This window comes from Pteronotus mesoamericanus, unplaced genomic scaffold, assembly GCF_021234165.1.
Source record: "Pteronotus mesoamericanus isolate MK-2021 breed Mesoamerican mustached bat unplaced genomic scaffold, CSHL_Meso_final scaffold_165, whole genome shotgun sequence".
Taxonomy (NCBI): Eukaryota; Metazoa; Chordata; class Mammalia; order Chiroptera; family Mormoopidae; genus Pteronotus; species Pteronotus mesoamericanus.
The window spans coordinates 9,696,203-9,714,874 of NW_026555307.1; the positions used below are offsets into that span (position 1 = coordinate 9,696,203).

General features: G+C 47.9%; 1 protein-coding gene across 6 annotated transcripts in view; it reads left to right on the forward strand.

Moving 5' to 3' along the window:
- RYR1 (ryanodine receptor 1) overlaps positions 1 to 18,672 on the forward strand; it is a 111,434-nt gene that overhangs the window by 64,907 nt on the left and 27,855 nt on the right. For 4 of the 6 annotated variants that reach the window (XM_054589107.1, XM_054589109.1, XM_054589108.1 and 1 more), the window contains 18 exons: positions 1,521 to 1,580; positions 1,839 to 1,976; positions 2,514 to 2,626; positions 2,809 to 2,905; positions 3,158 to 3,264; positions 5,298 to 5,349; positions 5,479 to 5,547; positions 6,746 to 6,845; positions 7,157 to 7,236; positions 7,330 to 7,406; positions 7,917 to 7,990; positions 8,625 to 8,642; positions 9,743 to 9,823; positions 13,434 to 13,522; positions 13,606 to 13,734; positions 13,816 to 13,920; positions 16,542 to 16,623; positions 18,444 to 18,631. In XM_054589107.1, coding sequence (XP_054445082.1) covers positions 1,521 to 1,580; positions 1,839 to 1,976; positions 2,514 to 2,626; positions 2,809 to 2,905; positions 3,158 to 3,264; positions 5,298 to 5,349; positions 5,479 to 5,547; positions 6,746 to 6,845; positions 7,157 to 7,236; positions 7,330 to 7,406; positions 7,917 to 7,990; positions 8,625 to 8,642; positions 9,743 to 9,823; positions 13,434 to 13,522; positions 13,606 to 13,734; positions 13,816 to 13,920; positions 16,542 to 16,623; positions 18,444 to 18,631 — 1,659 coding nt within the window. The remainder of the gene's footprint in view (positions 1 to 1,520; positions 1,581 to 1,838; positions 1,977 to 2,513; positions 2,627 to 2,808; positions 2,906 to 3,157; positions 3,265 to 5,297; positions 5,350 to 5,478; positions 5,548 to 6,745; positions 6,846 to 7,156; positions 7,237 to 7,329; positions 7,407 to 7,916; positions 7,991 to 8,624; positions 8,643 to 9,742; positions 9,824 to 13,433; positions 13,523 to 13,605; positions 13,735 to 13,815; positions 13,921 to 16,541; positions 16,624 to 18,443; positions 18,632 to 18,672) is intronic. The other 2 variants (XM_054589110.1, XM_054589112.1) reach the window with 1 other exon arrangement.

Consider the following 18,672-nt stretch of genomic DNA (forward strand, 5'->3'; position numbering starts at 1 on the left):
CACCGAGCCCCCAAAACCCTAGGATTCTACTGGGAGCCCTCCCTTAGGACCCTAATGAATCTTTCCCCAGGATCCTGAGGACTCAATGGGCCTCCTAGGATGCCCTGAGTCTTACCCGGGATGCTAAGGACCCCACTTGGGAAACTGCCAGAGCCTTGGGACCTAAGGACCCTACCTGGGACCCCACTATGACCCTCTCAGATCTTCCCCGCACAAGCCTCCCACCAGCTGCTGAGATGACAGGCCTAGAAGGGCAACACTGAGCCTTCAGGGACCCTACTGAGCACTCTCCCCCAGGACCATGCCAAACCTGTTACGACCCTGAGGACCACACCCAAACACCATCTGCTCCCTGATACTCTTCTGAGCCTTCTACCAGGACCTCCCAAAACTCCTTGGCACCCAGTAAACTCCCCATGATCCCACTGGTCCTCTCCTGAACCTCTGGGTCCCCACTGAGTTCTCCGCCTTGCCACGTCTTTCCCTCAGGATCCTGCTGGCCCCTCTCTGGACTCTATTGACACCCAGCTGAGCCCCCCAAAACTCAGGCATCCAGTGAGCCCTTAAGTAGCTCTGCAGGATCCTAATGGCCCCTTCCCCAGGTCCGCTCACAGTCCTCCAAGGTCTCAAGAATCCTGGGGATCAATTCACTCTGCCTCTGAATGCTCTTAAGCCCTCTGGGACTCCAAGGAGGCCTCCTAGGACTCCACTTACCCCTTTTATGAAATAACACCCTCCCCTCCCTGATCCTATTCAGCCTTAAGGACCCTTAGAAGCCCTAAGGATTCTGCCCCAAGACCCCTAGAACTTCCCCCCAGGACACTGCTAAGCACCCTTACAACTTACTACCCCCTGGTGACCTCCCCTGGTATCACAAGCACCCCTCTTTACCACAACCCTACAGGCTCCTTCCCTCAGGACCCCAAGCTCCTCCTGAGACCTATTCAGTCCTGCCAAGACCCCAAAGAGCCCTCCAGGGCCCTTCTGACCCCTCAACTTGGTCCTTGAGGGCCCTGTTTCCTGGGACTTCTAAGAAACCCACATCCTGTTGACCCCTCCTTTGGCCTCCATGTAAACCCCACCAATGACCTGGTTGATCTACCTGATCCCCCATGACCTCTGCTGTCCTGGCCATCTTTCTCATAACCCCTATTGCCACCCCCTCTGATCTTCAAAAATTCCCCGCCTATCTGCCACTTTCGTGCAACCCCACTCTGACCCTCTTCTGACTTCGGATCATACCTCTGTGGCTTTATTTGACCTTGGAGGATATCCTCATGTCACCCCCTGTCTCCCTCACACCTCCACGAGGCCCCTCTAATCCTTACTGTCTCTTCAAGGTGCCTCTGTGGCCTATAGGACTCCCCCTCTGATCATTCCTGATCTCTGGTTCCTTTCTGGTCCTCCCCACACAAGCCTCCCACTGGCTGCTGGGGTGAGGGGCCTAGACGGGATAGGATTGTGGGTCAAGGAGGACGTTGAGCCCTCCGGAGTGACCCAGTCTGGCCATGTTTCCCCAGAAAGACACGGATGAGGAGGTCCGGGAATTTCTGCAGAACAACCTTCACCTTCAGGGAAAGGTATGCCTCCTTAATCTACACCTGGGCACGCCGGGATAATGGCGACAGTAAAAGCCAACGTCTAAGCCCTTACTATGTACCTGGCATCCAATGAAGGATCTTAACTCGTACTTCCTACAGAATCCTGAAAGGGGTCAGGGCAGCCACACTGCGTGCAAGGCCATTCCCCACCCAAACCCTGCCAGAAGCCGGTCCAAAGGACGGCGTTGCGGGCAGAGTAGGGGCCCTCACGCCAGCGGCTCTTCTTCCTCCTCTCAGGTGGAAGGGTCCCCTTCTCTGCGCTGGCAGATGGCCCTGTACCGGGGCCTCCCAGGCCGCGAGGAGGACGCGGACGACCCCGAAAAGATTGTGCGCCGAGTCCAGGAAGTGTCTGCGGTGCTCTACCACCTGGAGCAGGTGGGCGGGGCCGGCGGTATCTTACTGCTGAGTGGACGAAGCTGGGTCTCCTGGCGGGGCAGGAGGCGGGCCTTAAGCTTGTGGACGGAGCCTGAGGGTGAACCTCTGCTCTTTCGGTGGGGCACGGAGCAGAGTCCTTGGGTCTGTGGGCGGAGCCTGGGTGGAACCTTTAGTTTAAATCGAAGCTTAGAATGGAAACTTGGATCGGTGCGCAATCTTGGGTCCGGAATAGAACTTTGGGTCTAACAGTGGGGCCTGATGGAGACTACTTGACTCCGTGGACAGGGCCTTGGAAGCGGGGCCGGGATTGGGTAGAGTTCCTGGGTCTCTGAGCGGGGCCCAGGAGAGAAATTTTGGTCTGGAAGCAGAGACCAGATTAGAACTTGGCCTGTCAGTGAAACCGGGGTGTTTCTTCGGCCCTGTGAGTAGAGCCTGAATTTGGACCTGGGCACAGCTGGATAGTTTCACTCAGCCTAGAAGTGGGAATCAGGCCAGGAGCAGGGTCTGGGGACATGACAGATTGTTCGGCCCCCCCAGGTCGAGCACCCTTTCAAGTCCAAGAAGGCTGTGTGGCACAAGCTCTTGTCCAAGCAGCGCCGGAGGGCGGTAGTTGCCTGCTTCCGCATGACCCCTCTGTACAACCTGCCCACGTAAGACACCCAGGGAACAGGGGAGCTAAAGATGCCTCGGAGAAAGTGTGACTGAGTGCGGGAGAATGGAGTGCCAGTATGATGGGCTCTTGAAGAATGGTTGGAGGAGGCAGATTTGTGGGAGGTTAGAGGAAGAGTTTGGAGAGAAGGTCCCACTGTCACCCCACACCTTTCCCTTGCAGGCACCGGGCAAGCAACATGTTCCTGGAGAGCTACAAGGCCACATGGATCCTGACTGAAGACCACAGTTTTGAGGACCGCATGATAGATGACCTTTCAGTGAGCTGGGGCCTGCCTGGGAGTGTGGGGACAGAGCTGGATAGGGCTGGGACTGAGGCTGCCTGTTCCACACCTCTAGGGGTTGCCCTTCACATTGAGGGATATGATAAAAGTGACCCCTGGCTTGGGCAGAACCAGGGGATGGTGCAGGATGCGGGGCATGTGAAAAAAAAAATCCAGCCCATCAGGGCTATGAGGGAGACAGAAGAGGATTCTAGAAGCCTCTTCCCCAAGACCCATACCTCCCTCCAGAAAGCTGGGAAGAAGGAGGAAGAAGAGGAAGAAGTGGAGGAGAAGAAGCCAGACCCCCTGCACCAGCTGGTCCTGCACTTCAGCCGCACTGCGCTGACTGAAAAGAGGTGAGCATCCTTCCTAAGTCTAGGAAAAAGAATCCACTACTTCCCTGCTCTCAGCATCCTCCCCGTTCCTGCCCTGGCTGCTGTGGCTCAGTGGATTGGGCGGACAGCCTAAGAATCAAAGGGTCGCAGGTTTGATTCCCAGTTCAGGGCACATGCCTGGGTTGCAGGTCAGGTCCCCGGTACGAGGTGTGCAAAAGGCAACCACACATTGATGTTTCTCTCCCTCTTTCCCTCCCTTCTCCTTTTTCTAAAAATAAATAAAATCTAGAAAGAAAGAAAGAAAGAAAGAAAGAAAGAAAGAAAGAAAGAAAGAAAGAAAGGAAGAAAGGAAGGAAGGAAGGAAGGAACCTCCCCATTAGGGAGCCCTGAGGCTGATCTTTCAATGTCACTCTACTAGGACAGGCAGGGCAGGGCCACCATATTCCATTGTGCAAGCTGAGCACTTCACAAGGGCCTCTCCTCTGAAGGGTTCACATCACAGACAATATAAGTTTTGACTTTTCTAGAAGAAAGCATCTTGCTCAAACAAAATCAGTATATTATAGGAACACTTCAGTGCATTGTGGCAAATTTCCAACAGAAGGAAGTATGGAAGGCAGACCGTTTTCTAATTCACACAAAGGCTTCATATGGACTAATGGCAGTCTTAGGAATAAATAACAGTAGTTAATAATGGTGCTGCTGCTGCTGCTAACAGATGACATTTATCAAGTGCTTATTATGTGTCAGGCACCATGCTAAGCACTTGACATCTCTGTTTTCTCACTTAATCCTCACATTATGAGATAGATACAATTATCAACTCTTTTTGTTAACAAGGAAATGGAGGCACGAGGATTTACATTTCTCACATAACATGAAGTCAGGGGGTAGAAAGTCCAGGGCTGGGCAGTGACACAATGACAGTTACAGGGTTATTCAGGCTGACAGGTTTGCTCAGTCTTTCTGCACTGCTGTTTGTCTTGTGGTCACAAGACAGATGCTAAACTTCCAGACAATGACCACATGCCAGGCAGGAAGAAGGGGAGAGAATTTTTTTCCTCTAAGCAAGACTAAGATCTTTTTATCCAAGAACAGATGTGCTCCTTGGTGGGCATCTGCACATATCTCATTGGCCAGAATTCTGACATCAGCCCACAACTAGCTACAGGGGAGGCTGGGAAGTTGAGTGTCCTGGGAAAGCAATGATTCTGGAGTTAGACTATCCAGGTGTGAATCCCAGTAGAAGCTGTGTGACCTTGGCCAAGAAGGATCTTTGTGCCTTATTGGTAAAATGAGATTAGTAATATACCTACCTAATATGATTATTGTGAATACACACACACACACACACACTGATATATATATATATATATATATATATATATATATATATATATATATATATGTCCTTCAACTCATAATCCCCCTCTATCCTTTGGGACTGAAGTCTGATTTGTCTCTTGCAGTTAGTGCAGAGCAGGGCATGGCACAGTTTTAATTTGTGCCCACAGATCTCCAGATATATATATATATCAGTGTGTGTGTGTGTGTGTGTGTGTGTGTGTATCAGGGAATAACAGGGTAAACATAATAGGCCTTGGCCATTACGACTACTCTTTATTATTACTATTGTTATTTATCATGATGACGATGATGATGGAAACTCAAGGACAAGATGGTTGGTCATAGTTGTCAAGTAAGCCAACAGGTGGCAAGATGGACCCAGAAACTCCAGGCTTCCATCACACCATTTTAGCAACTCCAGTGAAAAGGCAGCAACTCTACCAATAGCTCCAGCAAAGTTCCCCAAATGAGTTCCGCTGAACCAGCCTGGATCACATGACCATCTCTGAGCTGTCACTGTGGCCAAGCAGATAGAAAGCACTGATTGGCTCAGCCTTCATCACATGCCCACTCTGGCAATGGACAATTACCCAGTGTGAACCACACAGGCTGAGCATAGGGACGGGTGCTTTCCCAAGGAGAATTAGAAACTGCTATAAGGTGGGGGTCCTCTCCATTAGGTCCTGACTATCTGATTACTTCCTCAGCAAACTGGACGAGGATTACCTATACATGGCGTATGCTGATATCATGGCAAAGGTGAGGCCCTGCCCCAGTCCAGAAAAGGCTCCCTTCTCAGCTAAAATGCCTGTCCACTGAAAGGGCTGGGGGTGGACTGAGGTATCTCCTCTGCTCCCCATCATACCTAACTTGATGCCCCATTCCCAGAGCTGCCACCTGGAGGAGGGAGGGGAAAATTGCGAAGCTGAAGAAGAAGAGGTTGAGGTTTCATTTGAGGTAGGTGGGATCGAGAGGTCCTGGGGGAAAGGGATGGGGGGCCCTGACTTCAGTAATCCCCATTCACTCAGCATGCATTCACAGAGCAGTGCTCTGGGCCAGGCCCTGTGCTGGGTGATATTAGGGACATAGCAGTGACCAAGTCAGGCCACTGGGGAGGCAGATGCACCAATCAGACAGTAACAACAGAGTATTCGTGGTAGTGACGAGGAAAGTTCAGGCAGGGGGATAAGGGCTTGGGAAGCCAGAACAGCTCAGGAGACTATGGGGGAAGTTCACGGGTCTGTGGTAGCCCAGGCCAGGTGCCTGACCGAGCCAGGGGACAAGGGTGGCAGGGAAGGTTTCTCAGAGGAAGGGATGTCTGCGCAGGAGTGTGCCAGTTGAGGAAAAGGAGAAATGTGTTCCAGACAGGGAAACAGTGTTTGTAAAGGCCACACAGTGAGAAAGAGCTAGTAAACATGCAATTAACCCATCCATTCATCATTAAGGCAATCAGCAGGCATTTCCCTGAGTTTCTTAACCTTTTTTGTGCCAGGGTTCTTTTTGTATCTGATGAAGCCTTTCTCAGAATTCTGTTTTTAAATGTATAAAATGAATTCATAAGAGAGAAAATAAGCATATGGAAATAGTTATCAGAATATTGTTTCAGAAATTTGTGATACAGTAATATCTGCACTTCTTGATTAATGTATCAAATAAGACCTAACAGTGGGTCCAATAGCTGCTATAAGTGATAAGTAGTGATGAATATAAACAATATTTTGAGATATCTACAAAAATGTGATATGGAAACATCTGTGATTCTTATTGGTGACACAACCACGGATCCCGCTAATATTGCTGTGTTTCATGGCCTCACCCATAATGGGAGGAAATTATACCTTTCAGTTAAAGGGTGGTAAACATAAAAATATAACTTTTTTCCTCATTCAAATTCACAGACTTCCTGGATTTATCCATTGACCCCTTGGAGATCTGTGGGCCCAAATTAAAACTGTGCCATGCCCCACTCTGCACTAAGTGCAAGAGACAAATCAGACTTCAGTCCCAAAGGATAGAGGGGGGTTATGAGTTGAAGGACTGAGCCAGTGGGTGTGGCTGGAGCAGGGAGCACAGGGAGGGGACCAGGCTGTGAGGGGAAAAGACTGGTCTGGGGAGCCTTGACTCACTTATCCCCACGGCCCTGACTCTGCCCCAGGAGAAAGAGATGGAGAAGCAGAGGCTCCTGTATCAGCAGGCACGGCTGCACAACAGAGGGGCCGCAGAGATGGTGTTGCAGATGATCAGTGCCTGCAAAGGTGCCCTTCACAAGCATCCGGCTCCTGAGCACACTCATCCTGCCTTGTCTCTCCGCAACCCACCCATTTCCTGTGGACCCAGCGGCACAATCTCCCACCTCTGCATGCCTGTGGTTTGGACACACACCCCAGCCCTTGCGTGTTCCACTTGCCTTGCGATTTCTTACTATCCTTCAGTCATGATCACCCTTCCACACTCCTACAACTCCTTCTCTTACATCCCCCGCGATGACTGTTTTCTGGTGGAGAACATCACTCCCAAACTAAGTAGAAGCTAAGTAGACCATCTTTTGTTCCCTGCCCCCCTCCAGGAGAGACAGGAGCCATGGTGTCCTCCACCCTGAAGCTCGGCATCTCCATACTAAATGGGGGCAATGCTGATGTGCAGCAGGTGAGAGGTGAAGGGTCTTGGGAGGAGGGCTAAGAGGGGTGAGAGGTTCCTGTGTGACTCCCATTTTCCCCTGCTCTGCCACCCCCTCTGCAGAAAATGTTGGACTATCTGAAGGACAAGAAGGAAGTCGGTTTCTTCCAGAGTATCCAGGCGCTGATGCAGACATGCAGGTAGGTTCTAGTATATGTCTTTTAGTGAAGCTGTTTGGTGCAGCTATGCCCCCGCTCCTGTTACCACTTCCACTTCCAATTCCGTTCTCTTGGTTCCAGAAACAGAGACACATTCAGACTAGCTCAAATGACAGGAAGTTTATTGTAAGAATTCTCGTGCAACGAGGAAGGGAAAACACCACAAAATGCCACCCTTATGGAACCAGGGAGCTGGAACCAGAACGTTGTTGAGAACTCATGGCTGTTGACTGGCTTTCTCTATCCCTCTGAAGCTTTTACTAATTGATGGTTTCTGTATCCTCCTGATTTCAACTTGTACATATTTCATCCTTGTCTCACATTACTTCAAAGCTGCCACCACATAGCTTCTGCCAGCTCTTAGTTTCTGTTTCCTCTTGATCTCTGCTCATTTATGGTTTCCAGTGGCTCTCCACCTGCCACCATTGGGAGCTGCAGGGCTCTGGAACAAGACCTCAGCACGTCTTCCCATCTTTCCTTTCTTCCCCTCAGCGTCCTGGATCTCAATGCGTTCGAGAGACAGAACAAAGCAGAAGGGCTGGGCATGGTGAACGAAGATGGAACTGGTGAGGCCCTCTCTTGGGCTTCCCTCTCCATGGGATTTCTTCTTCCTGTAGGATCTGCCCCCTCCCCAACACTGCCCAGGGCTCCCTTCCTCCAACACACCTCTTCAAGAGCATCCCCAGGTTCCACCCCCTCCCCTGTTCCATGCAGTGGTCCCCAGTCCTGCTCCCCCCATTCCTCCAGGGTCTCCCTCCCCATGGCCCCCACCCCTGGGAGTTCTTGTGTCCTGTGTTCTCTCACCCATCACCACATGGACCCCACTCTCCACAAGCCCAAAGTCTCCTGCCCTGGTTGCTGTTCTCTCATTAATGTCCCTAATCCGGGTTAATGTCCCTTTGCTGTGTTGTGATGTGTTTAACCTTTCTGCCCTGATCCTTGCCTCCTGCCTCTCCTCCTCTACCTGTCCATCTCCCTTTCTCTCCCCTCTTCTTTCTTTCCCAATGCTTTTACAATCATTTCCTACTCTCTTCCTGGCTTCCTTCTGTCTCCTTATCGCTCTTACTGTGTGGGTTCTTTCTCCATGTCTATGTCTTTGACCCTGACCGTGTGTCACTGTGTGTTTTTCTGTCTGTCTCCTTCTGTCTCTTTTTCCCTCTTATCTCCTGCTTCCTCCTCCCATCCTGTTGGCTGCCCCAGTCATCAACCGCCAGAACGGTAATTCCCCTAGCCTATTCCCCTTGCTGTGCTACTCTGCCACCCCTCCCTTCTAACCCCATCCCCCGTCCCCCTCCCCCTCCACCCCGGGGCTGAGGATCTGGGATATCCAGGGAGAAATTCTTCATTGGGTCAGGATGCCCGGGAAATCCTGAGATCAGAGTTCTGAGAACAAATTTGGGTCCCAGGTTAGCCACTAACAACATCTGGGATTATGAAACCAGTCGGCCTCAGTTTTCCCACATGTGAAGTGAAAGCTAGAGGAGATGGCAAAGATCCGTTTCCAGACGGATGTTCTTAGACTTCCAGACCCAGATTCTCAGTCCTGGGGGTCGGGGTTATCCTCACTCCCACCCACCCTGCTCCCTGCAAGCCCCGACTCTGCATTGGTGGGGTCTGCAGTTCTCATCCACCAACAGGATTGGTTGCCCCCAGCTTCCACTCTGATTGGTGTGCGTGCGTCTTCAGCGCCTGCTCTGGTTGGCCCACTCACTGTGTAGGCTTCCTCTCTCTCCTTTCCTGCAGCCCTCCTTAATTGGCTTCTTTTAGATGGCCGTTCTGATTCGCCCATGTTTACAACCCCCTCCCCCAACCCCGCCAAGCCTCTCCTGGATTGGCTCCTTTCAAGGCATCTTAGCCAATTGGCTGGCTTTCGATCCCATCTCTCCCTGCTCAGATCCTTTGCGTGAAAGAAGACCCCCTCGCCCCATAATCCATTAACCCCACACCTTGGAGGAGCGCTGAGGGAGGTACCAGCTCCTTGAATCTCTGCTGGATCAGGCAGACACTCTCGGATGTCACATAAGCGGTGACATCAGAGGGACACGGATGTAGAAAGACACTGAGGCACCAGCTTCCATACTGAGGGCCCCCTCAAGTCTCCATCTGCTGGATTCTGAGATCAGGGGCCCCTAATGTTATGGATGTCCGTGGCCCTTTCAGTGTCTTTGAAGTGGTGGCTGCTCCTCCCCACACCAGTGTTTTTTGCATGCGTGTGCAGTGTGCATGGGCTGTGTGCAGTGTGCATGGGCCGTGTGCACATGTGTGCTGTGTCTTGGCGTACCTGACCTCTTCTGGCCCTTCCCCCTTTTTCCACCCAGGAGAGAAGGTCATGGCAGACGATGAATTCACCCAAGATCTGTTCCGATTCCTGCAATTGCTCTGCGAGGGGCATAATAATGGTGAGAAGGAGCGGGGTGGGTGGAGCAGAGAGGAGGCTGAGGTTTGAGGAGAGTTAAGAGTTGCCTGAGTTAATCTGCAATTCCTTCCTCCCCTTATCAGTAATGGCCTCACCACCCATTCTATATATTTTTTAAAAGATTGTATTTATTTTGAGAGAGAGGGCAAGGGAGAGAGGAAGAGAAACATCAATGTGTGGTTGCCTCTCACGCGCCCCCTACTGGGGACCTGGCCTGCAACCCAGGGATGGCCCCTAGGCTGGGAATCAAACCAGCCACCCTTTGGTTCTCAGGTGGGAGTCCACTGAGCAGCACCAGCCAGGGCAGCTCACCACCCTTCTTTATCTCCTTGTTCATCCTTTACTTTCAACCACAGTCATGCCCAATCCACCCACCTTCCTAAATCTCTCTTGAGTTTCTGCAATCAAGCCACCTTGCTTCACTTTCACTTCCTCTGGCCAGTCCAACTGCCTAGAAGCAACCTAGCCAGAACACAATTTGGTCAAAAATCAACTTGCCCAAATGAGCAATTAGCCACATGCCATTTTTCCACAGTCATTCTGAAGTTGAGTAAATATGGATTTCCATACTTTGGGTCAGTAGAGGAAAAGAAATCACATGGCATTTTTCAATGAATCTATTAGAATCACTTATTAATTTTGCTTATAAAAATACTTTGCCGGAAGGAACAACTACAGAATTTTTCCTAATTTAAGAGAGAGTTTGCACATTTGTTCTGGTTCAGGCAATTTAACCAGATCAAGGGTGACCAGCAAGTTAATCAAACACATGGTTGGTGAGGAAATATAACTTTGTATGGCACACATGGCTTATAAACATTAAAGGGACAACCCAAATTCTGTCCAACAAACTTTCTAGGTTGTGGTTGTAATGCTTAGGAGGTTATTATGCCCAGAAAGTAGCCTTCATGACAAGGATGGGAGCAATTATAAATCCAGCTCCCATAGAACTTGCACCCCACTTGGCTAGTGTTCTTTGAGGTAACTGTTTTGTAAGTATCGCTAATCTTCACTCTTCAACAAAGGATAAAGCATGAACTATTGCTTTACATTCTCAAAAGTTCTAATGTCCATAATTAATTTTTCTTCAACATTTGCTTCTGCCGCTTAACTGGGGTTTACCTTATTTAATTTCAACTAAAGTGGAATTAGTCTTTGGGGTTTAAAATGAATTTTATTCCCTGGATCTATGACTTTTGGGAAATGAGATCTTCTTATGGAAGGGCCAGTCCCCTGCCTAAATTCTTGGGTTCATTAACCAGCCAAATCATATAAGTATTTGAAATATTTTTCAAATCTCAGATGGCTTGCATGTCTTGAGCAGATTCAAAGCAGACAAAAGATGTGTCTCATATTTGTGCATGTCTGTGACAGTGTTCTCAGTTGACAGGGTTCTTTACAAGAGTGGGAGTCTCTATATCTAAGCATTTAAGCATATAGTCCAATTTAAATGAACACAAAGGAGTTAGCAAACAGGGTTGATGTGACAACCTTTATATTTGCTTATAAAATCTTGAATATTTGAGTATGCATTGTCTATAATGTGAAACCAGGCAAAATGGACATTTAGCCTGACACAGTGATTGCAAAGTGGCTATAGGGGAGTCAAGTGGAAAGTAAGACTTTGAGGGGAGAACAGCCTTTCAGGGGCCGTTAAAGCCATCCTGTGCAACATGACATTGCTCTCAACATTAAAAGGACTTCACTGAAGCCCGTGTTTATTGCCTTGATAAATCGATGGATTGGTCATTTGGCAAATGGATCTACAATAGGTGGTTCTCAAATTTAAGCATGCCCAAGAATCACCTGGAGGCCTTGTTAAAATATACACTTCTGGGCCTCACTCCAGAATTTCTGATTTAGTAGTTCCTGGGGTGGAGCCCAGGAATGTGCATTTCTAACACAGTCCCAGGAGATGCTGATTCTCTGGTCTGGGGCCACACTTTGAAAATCACCACTGCAAAGTGCAGCTCTTAACCTCAGCCTTTTTTTTAAGGCCCTTTAAGCAATAGCTAATGTTCACTGAACACTTATATAACAGGTGCTGTCCTAAACCCTTTATATATGCTAAAGTATTAAAACCTCACGACAGCTCAATTGTCTATTGTGACCGACCTATGGGAAAACAGGCAAATCTGTACCACACAGCAAGGTTCAGTAACATTCCTTAGGTCACACAGCTGGGAATTCATGCAACTAACTCCTATCTATCTTTCAGGTCTCCGCTGAGAGGTCCTCCCCTCCAGCTTTTCTTTATTACTTCTGGGTGTCTGTAGTTCCTCCGGGTTTCTCCCGTCACAACCCTGATCATTCGGCTCAGTATTCCCCACCACCACTCCTGCCACCAATGAATTTAATAATATTATTATCATAGACTGAAGTAGAGACTCAAGTACCCATCACTCAACTTTCTGCCATAGAACAATGTTTTTCAAATAGTGGGAACCAGCTCAGCAGAGTTGTGAATCAGTTTATTAGAGATTCTCCTCCTAATTGCCCATTGGTATGCCTGGGAACCTTTAAAAATACAAAAGCCCAGGCTTCACACCCCAGATTCTAATTTAATTAGTCTGGAGGGGGCCTGAGCATTGGGATATTTTAAAAAGCCTCCAGGTAATTCTAATGTGCAGCCAAGGCTGAGAGGTTGAAAACTACAGATTTAGTGGGTTGAGATCAAAATTCCTTATTGTTAATAAGACAGAAAATACCAGAATGCACATAGTAAGAGTATGTGAAACTTGTATTTCAAGTATCTGTGGAGTTAACTTCAAATTAAATACATATGCTGGGTCTCAATGTAAAATGGATTTCCTACCATAGGTGGCAGTTAGAAAAGACTGAAAATTACTACATGAGAATATAAACTTTACAAGAACAGGGATTTTGTTTTCTTTTACTCCTGTATCCCTAGGACCTAGAGCAGTGCCTGGCACACAGTAAATGCTCAATAAATTTGTACTATCAAAGAATAAGGGGTCAATCTTCATCTCCCATTAGCATATAGTACAATATATGCTCAACAAATATATATTGACTAAATGAACAAAGAAATGACAGATGTTTATTTCCTTTGGCTTTTGGTGGGTGCTCAATAAATAAGTTCATAAATAACCAAGCCCCCAACTCCCCCAGCACATAGTAGGCACTCAATAAACATTTTGGGAACAAAGGGAAGACTAACTCTCCATTCACCGTACTACATTGTAGGTGCTCAAGAACCATATTTTGGAAAGTAATCAGTGAATAAATGCCTGACCCTCAACGACATATTGCATGTAGTAGGCCCTCAATAAATATTACATAAGTAAATAAATGTTTCTCCATCTTTCTGTGGCACACAGTAGGTGCTTAGTAAAGAGAGGGAGAGATACATCGATGTTTCTCTCCCTCTCTCCCTCCCCCTCTCTCCCTCCCCGTCTCTCTAAAAGTAAATAAATAAAATCTTGAAAAAAAGTTATTAAATAAATTAATGATTATATGGTTTCTAGCCTACAATAGGCACTCTATTTAAACACTTCCACAATAATGAATAAATGACCACGTCCCTTAGCACATGGCAGATTCTCAAAGAATGAATGACTTCATATTCCCAGATTTCCAAAACTACCTACGAACACAGACAGGGAACACGACCACTATTAACATCATCATCTGTACCGTGGACTATCTCCTGCGGCTGCAGGTAAGGACGTGGGGCCTCTCGGTGGGTCGGGGACTGTAGGGCCATCGTTGGCCCTGCGTCCCCTCACTCCCTTGTCGGACCAGGAGTCCATCAGCGACTTCTACTGGTACTACTCCGGCAAGGATGTCATTGAGGAGCAGGGCAAGAGGAACTTTTCCAAGGCCATGTCGGTTGCGAAACAGGTGTTCAACAGCCTCACTGAGTACATCCAGGTAGGGCCCGCCTGCTGGGGCAGGGCGGGGCAACCGGCAGCCCGCGCCCGCCGGGCTCTCACTCAGCCCTCTGCCCGCTAGGGTCCTTGCACCGGGAACCAGCAGAGCCTGGCGCATAGCCGCCTCTGGGACGCCGTGGTGGGATTCCTGCACGTATTTGCCCACATGATGATGAAGCTAGCTCAGGTTCGGGCCTCTCAGTTCCTCATCCAATTGCTTGCGGGCACCTGCAACTGGCCCGTTTCCAAGTCCTTACCCATCGCTCAGTTCCTCACCCAAGTGCTCCCGGCATGTTCCAGACTGCTTCCTTCCCCGAGATCAAATCCGCTTTCCTTTTGCATTGGCTTTATGTATGACCCCGCCTCCGCCTTTGCCACCACCAATCGGCTGGTTTCCTAGCCACACTTCCATTGGTCTGAAGTGGGCACCGTCTGGCCCGGAGCTCCTCTATGATTGGTTGGTGTTCTTTTCTCTCTGATGAGGTCATCAGATTTCAAACAGCCCTATGGATAGGATAACTGCAGGCTTCTAGGGACCTGGGGCTGAAGGTATGCTTCTTTATTCTGCCTGTAGATGACTCCCATCGCGGGCATTTAGGATGTACGGTCCATTTCCCATTTCTAGAATCTTCGTGCTCCCCTTTGTGGCTTTGTCAATTCTCACTTTGTCAATGGAACACCATATCCATTCTCACTGCACCGGGGCTCAACGTCTGAAGGGGCACAACCCACATCCTGGACAACATAACATACAGCAGTGTATTTATTACAGTAGTCCTCCAGCAGATGGCAGTAAAGTATTCTGTATATTATAATTTCCCAACAGGAAGAGTCTTGAGGAAGGGAAGCCCTTTTCTATTTACTCGAAGTTGCCGGAAGGGCTGGCCAAAAGCCTCTCTGATGTCATTGGACTTTTTGAAAAGAGTGAATTTAGGAACGCAATTTCTCAGGGTCAGTGCAGTTGAAGTCGAATGTTGCTGTAATCTTAAAATTCTAGAGACTCTTGGTATCATAGTTTAAGCAGGGGTGTCTAACCTGCAGCTCGCAGGCCACATTCCGCCCAGGATGTTTATGAATGTGGCCCAACACAAAATCGTAAATTTACTTAAAACATGAGGGGTTTTGTGTGTGTGTGTGATTATATGTCACAACATCAGGCAAAAATGTACGTACAATGACATTTTGTTACTTAGATATGTACACTTTCTGTATTAGTGATCACAAATTTGGGACCCGCTTGACAATTTTAAGATTATCGAAAGGGCCACAGCATAATTAGGGTTATTATGTGAGGACTTTTTTGCTTATCTGTGGTGGCGGATATCACGAAAATTATGTATAGACCTTTTTTTTGCTCATCAGGTTGTGTTAGTGTTTGTGTATTTAATGTGTGGCCTAAGACAACTCTTTTTCTTCCAGTGTGGCCCAGAGACGCCAAAAGGTTGGACACCCCTGGCGTAGAGTTTTAGACCCTGCAGAATTAATTCATCAGCCATGATCTAGGGTTAGGTTGCCATGGCCAGAAATCCAAATGCAAAGTGGTGGCTTACAGCGGGGAAAAATAACTTACCCGTTCACATCACAGTTCCAGGGCCTTGAGTCATGTCAGTAGATACGTCTCTCTCCTGTCTTTCATCCTCAAGCCGGCCATCCCCAGGGGCTGGAAAAAAGGTGCCCTAAGCTTCCAAGCACCCCACTAACAGCTCCAGAGGAAAGAGAACCCCTCTCTCATGGGAGCTCCTTGGAAAAAACCCTGCAGTTCTCTCTGATTGGGTTGTTGGGTCACATGCCTATCCTGAACCAATCATTGGGGCCAGAAGAAAAAAGGCTTTGATTGGCCAGACTTGGTCATATACTCATCCCTAGAACCAGGAAGGTGGAGTTAGCTTCACTTCCTCTGAGAGTGGAATTAAGAAAAACAAGGTCTGGACTGACTAGGCACATACCACAGGTACCCACACATCTTAAGATCTTGAGATCCTGGAATGGTAGAATCTTAGAGTCAGAACGAAGAGCTTTGGAACTGTGGAAATGTGTTAGGATTAGAATCAGCGACTCTAGAACTAGCCTTGTGGTAGAAGGAGCCTTACATTCCATTTCTCTGCTATCCTTTCCTCTCCATTTTATTAGGTAGAACCATATGAAATTATCACTTTGTGGGTCAAAATAGTTGAACAGTGTCAATTTTATGTAGCTCAACCTAATACAGATAAGGACTATGAGACAGAACTTTGACCAGGTTGGAAGCTTCTGTGGGCCTTATATTTTTTGTGACAGGGGAGGCAGTGTGTCCCCATATTCCTCCCAAATGTCTTCCCAGAAAGCACATGGCTGTGTCTTCCAACCTTCTACCTGAACCCTGAGTCCCACTGTTTCCATCACACATTCATCCAACAAGCATGTGCCTTGTACCCATCCTAAGCCAAGTGCAGTGCTGAGTTCCATCCCTCCCCAGATCTGTCTCTGACCCCAGTATTTTCCCCATCTGTCTCCATCTCTCATCCTCAAGCGTCTGCTCTTCGAGCCCTATAGTCCTCCCAGTTCTTGTCTGCTAGCCCTTGCCCCCACACGTCACCTGTTGGGCCTGTTTCCCCTGAAATGCCAGCCCCACCCCCACATTGTTGTCTCTCTACCCCTTCCCCTGCTTCCGAGGAACATGTCTGGACTCGGGTTCCCTCGGAGGTAAGAGGGGAGGAAAAGGAGGTCTTTGGCCCTGCTGGGTAGTGAGGAGGAGCAGAAGCAGCTGAAAATGGGGGAGGCGTCTCTGCAGAGACCAGCCCTCACGCAGCTGGGGTATGGGGTCTCTAGGACTCAAGCCAGATTGAGCTGTTGAAGGAGCTGCTGGATCTACAGAAGGACATGGTGGTGATGTTACTGTCACTACTAGAAGGTAAAGACCTAGTGGGTGGGGATGTGGGGAGGGTACAAAGGTGCAGACATGTCTGAAAATGGCCCTCTGTGACCCAGGAGACCCTAACTTTCAACCCCATCTGATATCATGTCAGGATCAATGGGTTGATGAAGAGGTCACATTAAGAAGCTCAGCAGACACTTATTGAGGACTGTACATACAAAGTATATTAATTTATTGAATCCCCAGAAAAATCTTAATAAGGTGGGTGGGCTGGATATCTTTATTTTTTAAAGATTTTATTTATTTATTTTTAGAGAGAGGGGAAGGGAGGGAGACAGAGGAAAACATCAATGTGCGGTTGCTTCTCGCACACCCCCTACTGGGGACCTTACCCACAACCCAGGCATGTGCCCTGACTGGGAATCGAACTGATGACACTTTGCTTCACAGTCCGGTGCTCAGTCCACTGAGCCACACCAGTCAGGGCTGGATACCTTTTTAAATGTATGTATTTGATAGTTATTTACTTATTTTCTCAATGTATCAGTTAGCTTTTGCTGTCTAACAAGCATCCCCACAACTTAGTGACTTAAAAACAACCATAATTTATTACTAATTAATAAAACAATTTAACTAGTAGAGAGACTGTTTTCTATAGAGGGTTATAAAGAGTGTCTTCATTCTTTTACATGGGTGCATGGTACTCCATTGTCTAGGTTATAGCAATTCATTTAATCACACCTCTATTGATGGACATTCAAGTTTTTAAAAATATTTTGCTATTACCATGTTGTAATGAATAGTCCTCCTACATAGTTTCAGGGATTTTTGGTAACTAGTGATTAACTTTTAAAAACCAGAAGGTTTCCTTTAAACACCATATTTCCAGCTTTTCTTGAAAAATTAAAGGATTTGGTGACTCTGGGTTCACATTCTCATGTGACAAAAATTAGCTGGACTGAATTCAATAGCTGAATTATATCAGTTAAATCTTCTGATTTTGATGACTGCACTATGATTGCTTATGTCTTTTAGGACACATGCACTAAATTGTTCAGTGGTAAAAAGGCCTCATACCTGCAGTTTACTCTCAAATGGTTCAGGGGGGAAAATGAGAGGGGGGAAGATTATAAAGCAAAAAAACAAGTGTGGCAACAGGTAAACAATTGGTGAATCTGGAATATATGAGTGTTCCCTTGCACTATTGCACCTTCATGTAAATTTGAAATTACATTAAAATTAAAAGAATCAAATAGAAGCTGGAGCCAGTCTGCTTTAGAAGGCAGTGTGGCGTCCCAATTTGCCACAGTTTCCAACTCTGTCTGATCTATTGCCTTTGCCCTGCTTTATTCATCTATGGACCTGCTTGGCCTCTGTGGGCTAGGGGAAGGCTTAGGTGTGTGCACACTGAGGTCATGCATCTCCAGGTTCAAATCCTCCTCACCCTGTTACTGGCTGCATAACCCTAACTGTGTGACTTTCTCTGAGCCTCAGTTTCCTCACCTGCAATAATAGGCAGTAGCACATTTCCACTACAAGGATGAGATCATGCCAACACAGCAGCTTGAGCGACATCTGTCACCTGCTATTAGCTTTTGTCATCGTTATCTTTATGATGACTCGTTTAGCTTTCAGGAAGGTGGACAAAGACAGAATCAGCCAAGTTCACACATTATACTGTTTTAGATTAGGAAGTGATCCTTTGAGGGGAGGCCTGGGTGCTCGCCCAGGAAGCTTCTACCAGCACAGTAGATCCTAGGGAGCCATGGACAGTTCTTGAGCTGGAGAGGGAGGCAAGCCATGGGACTCCAGAAAGGAGGCTCTGTCAGGCCACACTGACCTGGGGCTGCCTGCAGGGAACGTGGTGAACGGCATGATTGCCCGGCAGATGGTGGACATGCTGGTAGAATCCTCATCCAACGTGGAGATGATCCTCAAGTTCTTCGACATGTTCTTGAAACTCAAGGACATCGTGGGCTCAGAAGCCTTCCAGGACTATGTCACTGATCCCCGTGGCCTCATTTCCAAAAAGGACTTCCAGAAGGTAAGTGCAGGAGGATAACTGGTTGGGGATGCCAAATGCCA